Source organism: Camelus ferus, chromosome 25, assembly GCF_009834535.1.
Source record: "Camelus ferus isolate YT-003-E chromosome 25, BCGSAC_Cfer_1.0, whole genome shotgun sequence".
In the NCBI taxonomy this organism is placed as follows: Eukaryota; Metazoa; Chordata; class Mammalia; order Artiodactyla; family Camelidae; genus Camelus; species Camelus ferus.
The window spans coordinates 7,973,640-7,990,629 of record NC_045720.1 but is presented as its reverse complement, the minus strand read 5'-3'; the positions used below and the strand labels follow the sequence as shown (position 1 = coordinate 7,990,629).

Genomic DNA, 16,990 nt, shown 5'->3' with positions numbered 1-16,990 from the left:
TTCATTGACCACAGATGCAATGTACAAGTCACAAAGTTTGAGAAAGTATTATGTTTTTCAAGGCCCCTTGTCTCTTTTGTGATTTCAACTTTATATAACTTCCTCATAAGTAAATATGATGTCTTGTATAGTTAAGATCAAATGGATACAATATTGCTTTTTATAATGTTGTGGCAACACATTTTAAACACAAGAACCATGTTAACGATGATGAAATTTAAGAAATAAAATATATTTGTCTATCTTACTTTTTTGTATGATCATGAGATGAGTAAAGCCTTAAAGCTTTATTATGATACAGTTACACAAAATGAAGTATCATGGCATACACATGGCGCCAGTTACTAAAAATTACATTTTAAGCTATATACCTACCAGCTGCCTAACATTTACTTTCTGTATAACTTTTTATGTATTTCATTTTAAGTGTGAGAGTCAAATGCTCTTACTTTCCTTTTTCTGTTGTAGCATTTTGACTATAGCTGATTTAAACTACAAAAGATTTCTTTACTATAATATATCAAAGAGGACTCAAAATTTCAAGGTTTCATTTTTCTTTCACAGAAAGGGAAAATGTCCATAACTGTAGACGTTCTTTATAGACATTTCTGGATCGTACCCTTGCAATATCTTGTCCCTGCTGAATCTCTCAAAAATGAATACATTGTAGCCCTGCCCTTGAGGAGTTTCTAGACCTCTAAGAGAAGTAGATAACTAGGGCATTTAAACCGATGATGGTGGTGATGGTGGCAGAGAAGGGTGGGCCCTGCCCAGCCTCAGGTGGTCATCAGGGACAGCTTCCTTGAGGAGTGATGCCAGGCTGAGGCAGGGAATGAGTAAGCTGGCTGGGGAAAGGAACAGCTGCGGAGAGCCTGCCCTATTCTTACAGTAGTTTGCCAATGCCTTTAAAAATGCAACATGCCGAACTTTGCCTTTTTATGTCCAAGCTAGAGAATCGTTAAGCAAAAGAGCTAAATTCAGGATCTTGTGGCAATGGCTAGAAATCTTCGTCTAGGTTTGTGTTTTCCAAACTCAAGAACTTTGCCCCTGACAGTGTTCTCATACCCTAGACTGAAAAATACTGAAGAAAATGTTTAATACTCTTATTTTAGGTGATTACTAAACGTGGGCACTAAAATCAGAGTGGGGTTACCTGGTTATAGTGTGGGTTACTTGGTTATAATCCTACACATACAAAGTAAAATGGCTTTCAGTAAGACATATTTTTAGGTACCAGAATAGGTTTACTAAGAATTCACAAAACTTCAGTTAATTTGTTCTATAATTTTGTTAGTGGGTGGTGTTAAGTTTGTTGATTTGCACTTTCTGATCTCCACTTACTGGAAATTGAAATCATAGATGAACAAATGAAAATTCAATGAAAATGATAAAAATAGCACAGTTAAGTAGATGAGTCTTAAGACATAGTTCTGCGCTTACGAAAATCAGACTACCGTGTGATACATGGAAGTAAGAGAAAGGACAGTTATGGACGTGGTATTTCAAAACTATGACAGTCTTACAGATTCCCAACCCTTTTTCTTCCTGTTCATCATAATTTCCCAGACGTTACGTACTTAAGTTCTGCAACAATAATCTTCAAGTTGGTTTTTATGGTGAACAATACAGTGTGACAACTAGAATTTTTTGAATTTTTATCCTTTTAGGTTGGGGACTTTGTTTTTTTTTTTTTAAACATTTTTTATTGATTTATAATCATTTTACAATGTTGTGTCAAATTCCAGTGTAGAGCACAATTTTTCAGTTATACATACTTATATATATTCATTGTCACTTTTTTTTTCTCCGTGAGCTACCATAAGATCTTGTGTATATTTCCCTGTGCTTTACAGTGTAATCTTGTTTATCTGTTCTACAATTTTAAAATCCCATCTATCCCTTCCCACCCTCCACCCCTTTGGCAACCACAAGTTTGTATTCTATGTGAGTCTATTTCTGTTTTGTATAGGTTAGGGACTTTGAAGACACACATCTTGTATTTCTGGCACTTTACATATAGTAGGCACCCTATAAACCTCTTTTGATTGGTTGACTAATCATTAACTAGTTACAGTGTTCTCTGAAAGTCAATCTTGGAAGACTTTCTTAAATGTGAAACTTCTGTAAAATTGTATCTACTGTTAGAATAAGACCAGAGCCCAATTCTTGATCTTGTAAGAAGAAACCTCTGTTTTTAATCATGTTTTCAACACCAAATGCCAAATGAAGGGTCAGGGTTCTGCAGATATAAATTGTGTTCTTCCAACCTTTATTTTAGTAGAACTTTCATTTTGTGATTATCTCATTCTAACCAATTATTTTATCCTTCATTATTTACTAAAATTATAGAACATAATCTAGTTCTGTATTTCAGATGGAAGACATCTTACTAAAAATAGATTAAAATAGTAATGAAATATATTACTAGATCCTTTTAAGGGGTATTTCATATTATCCATCATTGTATTTTGAATAAGAACCTATAATTGTTATAAACTATGTGACTAATCTCTTTACTTTTTTCCCACATCAAGTGTAGAGTCTATAGAACAGTGATTTTCACTTCAGATATTCTGAAACTGCCACTGCTTTAATTTATTTTTGGTTAAAATATTTAATACATCTTGAAATTCTAATTTACATTACTGTAAAATCTGAGATTTTTTATGTTTATTTGTTTTTAAAAATGCTCTTAATTTCTTTTTCTGTTTACTTATTCAGTCTTTTTTTTTAGGGTTGTTATTTATTTTATCTATTTAATTGGTACTTTTGTAGAAGGATTTGAAAAACTCTTATTTCCTCTAATGCTATTCTTTTAATAGTTTTCTTCCTGTTTCTTTAGATGTCTTCTCTTTCACTTCCTCCTGTCAATCATCCTTTAAATGTTTGCTTTCCTCAGGATTCTCTCCCTAATTCCACCCTATGTTTGTTTGATAGCCTTAGCTACTCCAAACAGTTGCTTTTGCTATCATTTATATGCTTTTGGTTCTTAAATTTCTATTTCTAGACCATATCACTTACCTACAACTGGATGTCCCACTTGCAGTTTTGTTACCTCAGATTTAATGTTTTAAATTTAATAATTTAAAATAAAATTTATTCTTTCTTTTTGATACCCTCCTCCCACCCCAAAATTTATCTTCCTCTGTTCATTGTTGGACACCACCATCCAACCACTTGTCCAAACTATCCTGTTATTTATGACTCCTCCCTCTTTTTTTACCTTCTATATTTAGTTGGTTTCCAAGTCTGCTTCCTCCAAGTTTGTCTGGTTATATCCATCATCTTGCAGAACTTTATGCTTGTTTGCAAATTAAAACTGCATTCTTGTTCTTAACATGTGTCACCCTCCACCTGGATTGGTAATCCTCATCGCTTTGCCAAATTCCTACTTCTTCTTCAAGACTTAATTCAGTCATTACCTCTTGCAGGAAGGTTTGGGTTGCACTACTCTTCTTCCCCAGCAACCTCTTACCATAGCGGCTGTCATAGCTGGAGTTACAGTTCCCTCTGTGTGTGGTCGTCCTCTCCCCCCAGACGGTGAGCTACTACTGAGGGCCAGGCGCTGCAGCCTGTGTTCGTATTCGCTGCATTTAGCCCAGTGCCGGGACATGGCAGGCCTCAGGAAGAGCTTGCTAAAAGAATTCATGTGGTACCAATTTGTGGAATCTAAAAAGATGACACAAATGAACTTACTTACAAAACAGAAACAGACTCACAGACATAAAAAACAAACTTGTAGTTACCAAAGGGGAAGGGATAGGGGAGGGATAAATTAGGAGTTTGTGGCTAGCAGATAAAAACTACTATAAATAAAATAGATAAACAACAAGGTCCTACTGTATACCACAGGGAACTATATTCAATAGCTTGTAATAACCTGTGGTGAAAAAGAACATATTATATATATATATGTAAAACTTAATCACTATGCTGTGCACCAGATTGTAAATCAACTATACTTCAATTAAAAAAAAAGAATAAATGTGATTATGTATGTGTTTTACCCCATCAGATATATTTCTGACATGCTTATATCTGTTGATTTTAAGACTGTAGCAGTTGTACCTTTGTTTCCCTCTGAGTTTGGAACCAATTTAGAGAAATGTAAAAATCAGTCTGATACAAGTCAAAATACGAGCTTTATTACTGGTAAAACTGGGTCTGAAAATGTGGCTTGACTTACATCTGTCATCAGGTTTCCTGCTTTACTTTCCCTCCAAATCTAGGCTTTCCAACAGTGTGTCTAAGGGACACTTCCAGGTTAGCAGAGCAGAAGCACTACCAGCCCTCTGCAGTGAGGACACAGACTCAGACTTCTTGATTAACCCGATAGTGGCCACGTGGAGACAGACCTCCACACCCAAATACACGTATCACATAGAGGCAGGAGGAGTGACTTGCTGAATGCAGATTTGAAAGCGAAACCCTTGAGAGTTTGCTTGTTCATTCATTCATTCAACAAACAGATAATGCATTCGCCCTGTGTGCTGGGCATTGTGTAAGTGCTTAGGATACATATTTGGAGCTTATGTTTTAAAGCACACTCTTTGTCCAGACTCACCAGTAAAATAAGTCACTCTTCCTCCTTGTAACAGAAACTTTCTCTAGGAAAGGTAGGACAGAGGAATAGAATAATTTTCCAAACTGTATAGCTCATTCTTTAGCTAATGCATGTAAAATAAATCCCAAGGACTATAATGTTTTTCCCCCCAAGGACTATAATTTTAAGGACACAGTGGCATGAAATACAGAAAAGCATATGACAGCAGTCTTTTAGAAAAAAGGAAAATTTCAAAGTTCTGCTCATATTTTAGGAAAAATGTGCAAAGTCTAACCATGATAATTTGTTTTCCTTTGCTCGCAGTACTTGATATAGGATTTTAAAGGCCATTTATTTTCTCATCCTGATGTGTTTCCAGCATGGGGCTGCCAGATATTCTTTTATGTAAGCTGCTTAGGAAATCTGTCTACAGGGAGGCACGGCAGTAGCATTTCAGAGTAACTGGGGAGGTCTAGAGCCCGCAGCCACGAGTACCCGTCATTGTTGATCTCAAGGCGCAGCTTGTGTTATAACTTTTTAATCCATTGCATAACTTAGGTAAGTGTGATATCCCAAGTACCTGAAGTACACAATATGAAAAAAATCACATACTTAGTTCTTTAAAGCATTATACAAGGGAAATGGTTGCTCCCTAGAACTTGAATGATCATAGTAGGAAGTGGGGGTGATTTTAGAAATAGGAATTCTGGTATCCCATCTCCAGAGACGGACTCAGAGTGTCCTGGGTGGGGCCAGGGAGTAGTCAATTAAAAAAAAAAAATACTCCGGGAGATTGTTTCTCAGATGCTCATATACACTAAGGAAAGTATTGTACTATGGAAACAGTTTGCTTAGGTAGGGTTTCTTATGAGGTGACCTTTTATCATAGGAGAATAAACACATTCACATAGTAAAAGTAGAAGACTTCCGAGTGTCGTTTTAGTTAGGGAAGCTGAGGGTGTTGTAACTGTCCCCTGGAGATAATGTTTGTGGTAGAAAAATCAGCATAATTAGGTATATGTAATTCTACCTGGAGACTGAGGGTGAATTCAGTTACTTGTCATGGTTTCATTTGCATCTGTCTTTTACTTTTCATAAGGGAATACTTCTCTTGTTTTCCATAACATTGATTTCTTATAATCTTGTTCTATTTTAAAGGTCTTGATGTCAGGAACCAGTTTTGTGAATTACTCACACATCTCACAGTCCCTAGCGTAGTACCTTGAGTGTAGTAGGCATTTTATAAAATATTTAATTACAAGCATATAGAGAATTTACCAGCTAATAACAAAAATTATTGCATTATTTGATATACCCAGTTGTAGTTTGTAGATTGTAGTTATTATACAGCAGAAAAATTAAAGCCAGGTAAACCCCTCAGTTACTGTTATTTTTACTTTTACCAGTGTTCTGTGTTTCTTTTTTCCCCCTTACCTTTCTCTTTATCTTCCTTGGCTGGATTGTTGCTGCTTTTCTTCATTTTGTAACTATAGCTGAAAACTTGCCTGCTTTGTTTGATGCCTTCAGACATGTCCCAGTACTCAGTCTAAGAGTAAGTAGAATAAGCCTAGGTCCTGGGTTGCCTGGGACTGCCAAGATTTGGTCCTTTGGTCCTAGCATAATTATTGATAGCATCTTCGGTCACCCTGGAGACACTAAGTTACTAAACACCCCTGGGCCTTAGAGCCCTCTGAATCAGTGATGTGCAGATTGAGTTCTTGCCTTCATTTGTCCATAGAGAACCTTCTGGGGCTTTGCAGGCTCATCTTTTGTTGTGTTAATGTTAATGGCAGTTTCTGTATTTTGATTTCTAATGTGAGGATTCCTAGACCTTGACGTTTTGGTGTCCTCTGACAAGTAGCACTAGTAGCATCTTTATTTTTAGTGAAAATGTTTGTGTTTTCTTATGTGGAATTTTTAACTTAAATCTCATATTTGAACTATAGAAGGTTTCAACTGTCTCAAGAAATTTTTACCCTTTTAAAGTGGATTGTAAATGTGTGAGAGAATTCTTGGAACATTAGCTTATGTGTAGGCATTGGTATAACAGAAACAATTTTCAGAAACATAAACAGTATTCCGTGGTTTTCCATGAACATTTGTTCACGTTAAGGGTTCTTTACAAGAAGTTCTCACTGAAGGGAAGGTTGTAAGTTCAATTTCTTATGTCCTTTTCCATATTAAAGGAAACTGTTGCTAGTCATTTATGTATACATGGATCTCAATTTTTTGTTTATCTTTGAAGAACACATTTTCTTCTTAAAGTAGGATACTCCTGTACTTTTTGACTAGCTCTGTTGAATTACATATTTACCAAGATTCGCTCTGAGAATTGGAAAATAGGTATTTGTAGAAAGCTCCAAAGATTGATTTGTTGAAATATACTCCAGAGATGGAAACTGTCAGAGCCCTCAATTACTTTGCCAACTGTTTCCCTAGTTGAGTATTAAATCTCCTATTAAAGATTAGAGGATTTTTGTCAGTTTTTGCTAGACTGTATTTTAAATAGGACTCTTAAAACACATTAGTGCTTTAGCATTTTACCTTCTCAGTTCCATTATAAATTCTACATAGTCTGATTTGCCTTATGCCCTTCTATTTTTTTTCCTCTCTTAATCATGATTCTTAAATTTATCTTTGACCACTGCGTAATTCTCTCTTTCCCTGAAAAATATTAATTGTGCAAAGTAATTAGCAATATAATAATCAGTACCATGGTTTGGATTCAGGAAGAAAGTTGTTGCTCACATGCTTCATGCTTTTTTTTTTTTTTAAATAATTACACATGGAGAAAATTTGACTCCTTTTGTAATTCTTAACAGTACTATTGACATGATTGTAGAGGATATTTAATCACTATTCTATATATTAAACAGAAAAGGGAATCGCATACTATTGCCATTTTCAGTTCTGTCCCATCTAATTTCTTACCTCCGGAGATGGGGACACAGGAGTGCTGTGCTCCCTTCCAAGCTGCCAGCTGAGCACATGTGAAGAAGTCCTGTGGCAGCCGAGTCCAGTCACACAGTCTTAGAAGTAGGGAAGAACCACGTGCTGTGTCCTGACTCTAGTGGGGACAGGGGTGTGAGTACTTTTCTTTCCTGGTTGCAGCTCTGATTTCTGTGTCATCTACTGGGTCGTTTCTTGTTTGTTTTGCAAACTAAGCCAACATCAGATGAAATAAACAGGGAACTGTATTTCCTGATTTTAGTATTTGTAGTAGTTTTTTTCTGTATGATGATTCCAAAAGGTTTTCGAATGCAGCCTTCCAGGATTATATTTTTTTTAAAGTCAGGATTATTCAGTATATTATTGCTCTTGTCCTTGGGTAACTCTGCTGAGTAATACTTAATTTTTTCAGTTAAGTATGATCGTATGCGATAAAGTCTAGTAGACATCTGTAAATTGACTGTTTACAAGTAGGACAATGTCTAACATATTTTTTCTTTAAAAATTGTAATAGTAGGGAAAAAACAGGTGTTGAGTATAGACTGATCACTAGTTGACTCGGAAAAAAGCTGTATTTTTCATACAGACATTATCTCAGAATAGTTTTAAAAAGTATACCAGAGTTTTGTCTGCATTGTATCTTTTGTAGAGCCAAGTATTGCAATGCACTGGGAAGACCCTCTTTTAAAAAAGAATTAGAGCTTTAATTCTGTTTATTGCCTTTGTTGTCCTCTTTTCTGTAAGGTTGATGTGCTTGGGAGTAAAGAACGAGTAGTGAAATTGAGAACGAAAGGAGAAAAGGTGTAGAATTGCATGCGGAATGAACCATGTAATAAAATACTCCTCTAATGGATTAAAATCCTTTTAAAAGGAACACTTTCCTGAAGATAAGACTGTTTTGTTCCCGTTTTTCTTTGACCTCTATCTGATTAATTAGTCAGCAGACCCTTTTGATGCTTCCTTTGTGCCACCTCCTACTGTCCTTTTTCTAAGCTCTGGGTCATTAGAAAACACATTTTGGTTTTTTCATATGCCATTCTCCATAGTGATTCTTGCCTCTTCCATCTGCCTGTAATTGTCCTTCACTGTCTTCAGTGTATCGTTAGAGTTCAGTCTACTCATTCTTCATTCAGGAAGGCCCTCAGCTCAAGCCCCATGTCTTTCGTAAAGTTTCTCTTCACTCTAGCTGGAAGGAAGTGCTTTCCTCTCTGAACTTCTGTGGCCCTGTGGCCCTGTGGTCCATTTGACATTGGATACCCCATTGTCTTCAACTGTTGTCCAAATCTTGTTTTAAAATTCAATTTTTAAACTTTGTCTTTTCAAGTAGATAGTCACCTTTTTGATCCTCTATAGTTCTTTTTTATTGATTTACTTTTTTTTTATAGTCGGTTTACAATGTTGTCAATTTCCAGTGTAGAGCACAATTTTTCAGTTGTACATGAACATACATATATTCATTGTCGCATTCTTTTTCTCTGTGAGCTACCACAAGATCTTGTATATATTTCCCTGTGCTGTACAGTGTAATCTTGTTTATCTATTCTGCATACTCTATAGTTCTTAACACAGCGCCTTGTACACACGTTGAAGTGTAGGAATAACACACGTAGTATAGGCTTTAAATATAGTATATATGTGTGTGGTACTCAGGAGGGGTACATGTGAGCAGGACTGTAATATGACTAAATCTGGTAATTGTCTGAAGTCTTGTTCTGACACTCACTGACTGAGTAACTAGACTTAATTTTAACCTTGAAGAGAATATATATGTGATACTGAGTCTTTTGTAAAGGGCTTTGGATACCACATAGCTAGAGGTCTTGAAGTGATGAATTTTTAAAATCTTCTAACAGAAAAACCATGCTGTCATATTCTGGTAGGAAAAATAGATGTGTATATAAATAAATACAATAATTTGTTAGAGGTGCTATGATAGAAATATACAGTGATGGCACAAAGACCAAGATGCAGTAATCTTAGCCATTCCCATTGAAAGATGAAATTTAGTAAGTCCTAAATATGCCCGTGAATTCCTAATACATTACATGTGAGAATTAACTGAGATAATGTAATTGTTATGTAGGAGGTATAGATACTCTTATTTTCTCCTTTAACAGATCATGAAACAAACCTAATTTGAAGTCATACAGTTGGTTCCCATTATAAGATCTAAGCATTCTTCAGCTTCAGTGGCAGTGATGGTAACGTACTGTTTTTGTTTTAAAGGATAGTTTTATCTCCAGAACCCAGTGCCATGGTGGTGTTTAATAATAAAGCCATTAATAGTTTAATAATGGATACATTAATATTTCTAGTTAGATTTAAATTATCACTGAGTAATTCAGTTAGTTGAAAGTATAAGTAGCTTATTTTAAAAGGGGTCTTTAGTAATTATTCAAACCCTCGAATTTATAGAGCTGCATAGGAAAGCAAATGTCATCACAAACTAGAAGTACTCACTGGCAGAGCAACCACTTAGCATATTGGCCCCATTAAGCAGAGATCTCCCAGCACCCTTGGGTGCCCATGCACCTCATCCATGCCACTGTCAGCTCAGCCCTGAGGTTTTCTATGCAGCTGCTCAGGTCCTTCTGTGAATGCCTCTTGGGTCAGGACGGTTTGGAAATTAGTTCTAGCACCTTCCTATCAAAGAAGGAGGCTGCTAGAGGTCAATACATCTCACTCCTGCCTGAGGTGAGGACTAGAAGACACTGGTGAATCCACATGAGAATGGTATTAGGGGAGCTAAGGAGAAGAAATTGGATTGTCTTGGGTGTCTTTAAAGAAGAAATGGTTAATTTTAGAAGCATGCGCACCACACACACACACAATTTTTAAAGTAGCTTCTACAGCTCAGGTAATTTTTACATTAATTTAGTACCCTGAACCCTGAGAGATTGGTAGAAGGATTTTTCTCTTTACTGACTGAGGCTCAGAGATCCTTACTGAACAGATTACCCCATGAGCCTGTCTGCACACTACTGTAATATGCAGCTTGGCACTTTTTTTAGTCATAGTTTTTCTTTCCGGCTATGCCCTTGTTCCATTTTCCCATAGTTTAGTTACCTACTTGGTACTTCGTGTTTCTCCTCCTACTATATTGTGAGTAGGACTCTGAATTCCACATGCTACAGGAGAATAGTGGATTACCTTCTTCAGTATGTGTTAGAATTAAATTTAAAGGAAGAATTCATACTGTTCAGACTGGCCAGTTGCTCGGGTCTTTCTGTGATCTGCTTAGCCCTTTTTTCCTTTGGAAATGAGAAAGTCAGGAAGAGGTTGAAAAGTGAGGGGTTTTTTGGGAAGAAATCAGAAAGCTAGGATGAGGAGGAATTAAAGGGATGCTTTAAGGAAAAAAGATATAAATTATAAGTTTCTTATTTAAACTATGCAAATCTCTATGAAACTAGCAATACAATACTTTCATAGTATCTTGTTTAAGCTATTTGGCCTTGCCAGCAGAATTTGATATGGATAATATCAGGTTCTTGATAGCTTTATATTTGATGTCCACAACAAGTTAGGTAAGTTACATTAGTACTCTCTGCTAATTAATTACAAGTAAAGTGAACTGGCACTTCCTGAACAGTAGGTGAAAGGATCTACAAGTAGGAAGACCAACGAGAAAATCGTCTCTTACAACATGAAGGACTATGTTCAGGTACCGGCAGCTGAACTTGAAAAGCCCTATGAATTGACTTCAGCAAGGGAGTCACCCACGTTTCTGTGCCTGAGTAGGTCCAGTGATTTTGTTTTACCTGTTCTCGTGATACTTATAAGTACAGTATCCTCTTATTTAAAATAGCCGATAGAGTTACGACTTTTGTGGTTGCTATTGCCAGTCATTTTAACCTTACACTGCTTTCAGTATGTTATCATTTTATATTGAAGTTTTTAAACCTGACTTCATCTATCTTCTTTATAGTTGGTAGCTTTTCTTGTACAGTAAGTGATCAAGAAGGCGTTTTTGTTTTGCTTTGGACCTTTTGGAGAAACTCAGTTGACCATTAATTTCCCTCCATGGCAGTGCATTCCTCATCTGTTCGTCAGACTAATTCCTGCAGTCATGTTTATTGGTCATGGTTTGTGGAAAGCTAAAATGTTTAAAGTAATTTAGAAATTGTCTGGTACTTGAATCTAGCGTGGTAATTACTCTTTAAAGTCATCAGATCTGGTTGGAATCTCAGCTTACCAGCTGTATGATGTGGGACAAATGGGCCGTCCTAAGCCTCTGTTTCCTCCTTTATCGAACAAAACTGATAATTACCACCTCAGAGGGTTGCTGTAGGAGTAAATTAATAAGGTGGTAAAGTGCTTAATATAGTGCTGCACACATGATGCTCAGAATATAGCGCTACCCCGCTGGTGCTGATACTGTTACCAAAAGCTTGTCGTGAAGTGTATGTGAGATTTGTTTGAATTTAGACGGTTAGTTCACAGCAAAGGTTTCCGTGTTGTTAGGAGTACTACCTCAAGCACCTCTCCTTACCCTGATTATAGTACTTTAAGAGCATTACTAATAATAACTACCGTTTCATTGAATGCTTACCAGATGATATATACCCTTAATAAGAACTTGACATCTAATTTAATTTTCCCAATAAATATGAAGAGGCATTATTACACCCATTTACATGATGAGGAAACAGGTTAGATACGAGGAAGCGACCTGCGCACCTAGCAGGGCAGTGAGAAACCTTGGGTTCACCGCGGGTCTGTCCAACCCCAGGGCCCCTGCCCTTTAGCCCCTTGCTACCTGCTGGGCATTCTGTGTTTTCACTCATCTGTCTTCCCCAGGAGACCTAAGCTTCCTGGAAGTGGGAACTGGATATTATGTGCATTCCACGTCCCCATTTTTTTGAAGCCTCTTTAAACTATAAAAGCAGTGCATAATATCAGAAGGTGTCAGGGTAAGTGAAACTTAACAGCTTATTAAAGAGTCTTTTCTTACCTATTGAAAATTAGATAATTTATCATTCTGACAGAAAACTTGAAGCCCTGGGACTTGTTTTTCAATTCTGTTGCCAGTCTCTGTCATAATAGCAATCTGAATTTACTATATTTGGCTTTGCATTAGTGTTAGCAAAGTATTCATCTTAATCTTCTTATCAGGTTATAAGCTTCTCTCATCATTGCAATACCTAGCTCAGTGCCCTGAATAAGTTAATCACTTGGTACATATTTGATTTTAATTTATTTCAGTGTAGTAACATTCATCTGAAGTCTTTTTATATTAGAAATAGTTGACACAGAGATACGACTTCTGCTTACTTTGCTCTTACCCTTGTTTTTCTTTCTAATAGTCAGGCCTGTGTTTTGCTTTTGGACTTTAAAAAGAGTTCAGTTATTTTGGTGTTAGTCTGAAAAAAATCCCCTAATGGGCTCTTTGAAATTTTTTTCTTCTGTTAAAGTAGAAAACATCCTGAACAATGGATGATGGTTCATATTATCAGCATATAGTGCGTAAGTATATACTGCTGAACTATTCACTATCTTTTATACTTTCTTGCATCTAGCACGGTGTTAGGGACATAGTAGGTGCAGATGAAATATGTAGATGTTGATTGATTTGACCACTAATATCTGTGGTTTTGTGGAAAGAACATGAGGTTTCAGAGTTAAAACATTGGATTCTCACCCACCCAGCCATTGCTGTCGTGTAAGTTACTCGGTCAGTTCTGCTAGTTTCCATTCTTGTAAAGTGGTAATGATAATAATACCTTGCTGGAAGTGTGAAATAATGTATGCAGAGTGCTTTACAATCACTAACAATGCTGTACACATCTTAGTTCTGTCTTGTTTTTATCAGTACTTAATGGCTCCATTTTACTGCAAATCTGGATACAGTCTTATATGTTTTGGCCTGCTGGGCACTCAGCTGACATGTATATGACTGCGTGGATGAATGACGTGTACTTCATGAGCAAAGTGATAGCTGGAGAAGTTGTCTCTTGAATAACATTACTCAAGAAAATGGTAGTAGAAATCTGCTTAGATCTGAGTTCTCTGAACTTCTAGCTTACATGTTCTCATACCATATTTTGCTTTCTAAATACATACAAATGGAGATACCCATACCCCAGTTTCATAAATCATGGGAATAATTTTATAATGGCTCAAGACCAACATTCCAATTAAGTTACTAGTCTGCAGGACAAGACAACAGAGCCCTTCCACTTACATAGTTCTTTCCAGGGAGCCGATGTGCCACCCAAGATCTTGCTGCCACTGAGATGAAGGAATTTGAATGAACCCAGGTCTTCTGTATCCAAATTCATAACTCTTTCCAATGGTCAACAACTAAAAATACATAGGGCAGCCTTTGAGCATGTTTTGAAATTCCTGGACTCCAACCTCAACAGAGGTTGATTCTCCCTCTGTTGTGTTCCTCATACGATGTATCACGTAGATACATGGGTTAACTGTTTTCACCAGCTATACTATGAGGGAACTGCCACTTTAAGACCATTGTAGCTGGAGCTGAGTGGATTGGGCCAGGCAGGAAGAGTGGTAGGTAAGGGTAGGGAGATGCAGAGAGTAGCAGGAGGTGAGATCAGAAAGGAGGTAAGTGGGGTGTCAATTATGTATTTGCTCTATAGCGTCAATTTGGTAGGCTCTATGTGTGTGTGTATACAGAACAATTTGGTTTGCAGTTTTGGAGTAATTCACTAGTGTTACCTGGTGTCTTTGGGAAGGGGAGGAAAACTAACTTTTTCATTTCTTAATAATTGTGTTTGCACACCTTTTTCTATTTGTGGCCATTTGAACTTTTCCCCTTTATTTTAAGTAACCCATAAATATCCAGAAACTTGAATTTCTAGGTCAGTTTACAGTGTGAATAATGTCTGTACTCTGTGACTTTATTCTTTTTGAACAGGAGTGTATTGTTGCTGTTCTGCTTTGCGTCCTCGCTACAAACGCCTGGTGGACAACATATTCCCTGAAGATCCAAAAGTAATTTGACCTACATCTACTGATCCTTCTCTTTGCTGACCCATTCTTCCCCCCTGCTGACCTCCCTAAGGTTTCCCTAATTTCATTTCTCTACTTTTACCCCCAAATCTTACCATGTACCTTACTATTTTTATACTTCCCTTTTTTACTTTTAAATGACCATGCTTGCTTGTCTAATTTTCAGATCCTTTTCTTAGTCTAGGCGTGAATGTGGGATGATGGACAGATGATGCTCTTTAGTCTAGACAGTTCCTAAATTTAAGTAATACTTATCAAACATTATGAACTAATGCCAGATTATTTGTATGAAATGCCAAGAATAGAACTGTGAATACAGACATGGTCTTCTGCTCTCACCAAGCCCATAGACAAGTAAATTGGCAGTTACAGTATTGTGTGCCAGAATGCTGTGATAGAGAAATAAAGTGCAGGCCACTGCTAGGGTAGGTGGGAATGATACCCGATTTGGGCTTGGGAGAAGAAAAGCCTAAAGGAAATGACATCTAGGCTAAGATCCAAAGAATAAATAGGGTTGGCAACACAGTTTGCAGAAGAGAATTGAGAAGAAGAAGTAGAATATTCCAGGCAGAGTTTGTTCTCTTTTTACTTAAATGTTTTTTAATTTTTTATAGAAGTTACTCTATTGTGGAAGATTACTGGTTTCAAAGTAGCTGGGTTTGAATGATTTTGATTTGACACTGTCTTAAATTTTCTAAGACTCAGTCTAGTCAATAGATAGGAACAAAAAAAAAAAAGTGTTAAATAGGTTTAATTTCCAGAATTTGCCTTATTATAAAATGTAGCCAACTGTAGAGACCTTTTGATTACCTTAACATTAATTTATGAGATACACTTCATTTTTATTTTTTATTTTTGTCAAAGGATTACCTTTCCCAAGAGGAAGGGGGCAGTACATCTCCTTTTTAATCAAACCTAATTTAAAAATTCAGCTGTTTAGAGGAGGCTAATTTGATCAAAGATATTGGCTTCCAGATAGCCTGTATAATTTATGGCATATAAAATGCCCTAAGATATGGTACTTGCCTTTAAGGAGCTTTCCACCCATTGACTGCTATAAAGCAAAAGCATACTAAATATTAAATCACAATGCATAGATCAGAAGGTAAAATGTTAGTAAAACAGATGGTGAAGTTTCTGCCTTTAAGTCAGAGAGGTATCGCTGTGGGTTGACAATCTCTGTGAAGCATTCTCAGGAGAAATGAGATTTGCTGAGCTTTGAGGGATGTCCCCCATCTGGAGAAGTAGAGATTAGTGTCTTCGTTGCCAGCAAGAGGTAAGGCATAGTGAAATGAGAGGCACATTTGAGGTCCAGAGCCTTCAAGTGAAGGCAGCCTCACTGCAGTGTGGTAGGTGACACTTGTACACAGTGTCTGGTTTAAAATTTCAGAAATACCATTTAATAGACTGAATATTTAGATCATTTCCTTGAGGAGTTTGGAACATATGGTTCCTGGAGATAAGATGGAGGCCAGATTATGGAGGAGTGTGAATGACAGACAAGGCATCTACTTTGACTTACAGGCAGTGAGGGAGCTTTGAATGCTTTTGATCATGGGAGTGATTGCAGGTAAATTAGAGAATGGTTACAGAAAGAATCTTTATTTTTGCCAACTACTTAGATAATATTTATTTAAATAGCAGTCTGTAAAATAAGATTTAAGAAAAAGAAAAGAGTTACATGAACCTTGCATACATATGGCACCCATAAACCCAACTGACTATATTTCTTATTTTTAATTTATTAAACAAACAAAAAATCTTATGTTATATGCAAAAGCATCTAACAGTAGATGCCCAAAGCACAGGGGTCTGTGTGTCACAGTCCCTGCCTTCAAGGAGTACTCTACTGAGAGGAAAAAATAACCAAACCATTTCTTATAAATACTAAAATTAGGTCCTGTTCCCTAACTGCATGCACTGAATTGAACTATTTTTCTATAAAGGATGGTGTTAGAGTAATCTGTTACTTATGAAGGTATATTTAAATGCTTTCCCTAAATGGAACTTTTGTTTAACTTTTTGAAAATTCTGCATATCCAGAATGGTGAATATTAGCACCAAAGAGGCTATACCCAAGAGGGTTTAGCATAAATGTGGATTAATCACCAATCCAAAAAGGGGAAACACTTAGAAATGCAAAAAATAAGCGTGAAAATATAGATATAAATATACCCTATTCCATTTGTTCTTTTTACTTTTAGGATGGCCTTGTTAAAGCTGACATGGAGAAACTGACATTCTATGCAGTATCTGCTCCAGAGAAGCTGGATCGAATTGGTTCTTACCTGGCTGAAAGGTTGAGCAGGGATGTTGTCAGACATCGTTCTGGGTAAGGAAACTAACTGCTGCTATAGCGTATCTCTGGAAAATTCTTCTTAAGCTAAATCATCCTTTAAATTATCTTGCCATCTAGTCAGGCAAAGGTAACATGTGGAGAATAAAACATTGTAATATTATACAAGGAAATGTGGGATTCTAGGCAGGTGCTGTAGCTGTTATCCCTTTCCTGGCGGTCAGACTTAA

General features: G+C 36.6%; 1 protein-coding gene across 5 annotated transcripts in view; it reads left to right on the top strand.

Moving 5' to 3' along the window:
* Positions 1 to 16,990, top strand: part of EFR3A (EFR3 homolog A) — an 89,403-nt gene that overhangs the window by 17,677 nt on the left and 54,736 nt on the right. For 3 of the 5 annotated variants that reach the window (XM_032468171.1, XM_032468172.1, XM_032468170.1), the window contains 2 exons: positions 14,370 to 14,446; positions 16,669 to 16,796. In XM_032468171.1, the coding sequence (XP_032324062.1) occupies positions 14,370 to 14,446; positions 16,669 to 16,796 (205 nt within the window). Of the gene's footprint in view, positions 1 to 14,369; positions 14,517 to 16,668; positions 16,797 to 16,990 lie in introns of those variants that run through there. The other 2 variants (XM_032468173.1, XM_032468174.1) reach the window with 1 other exon arrangement.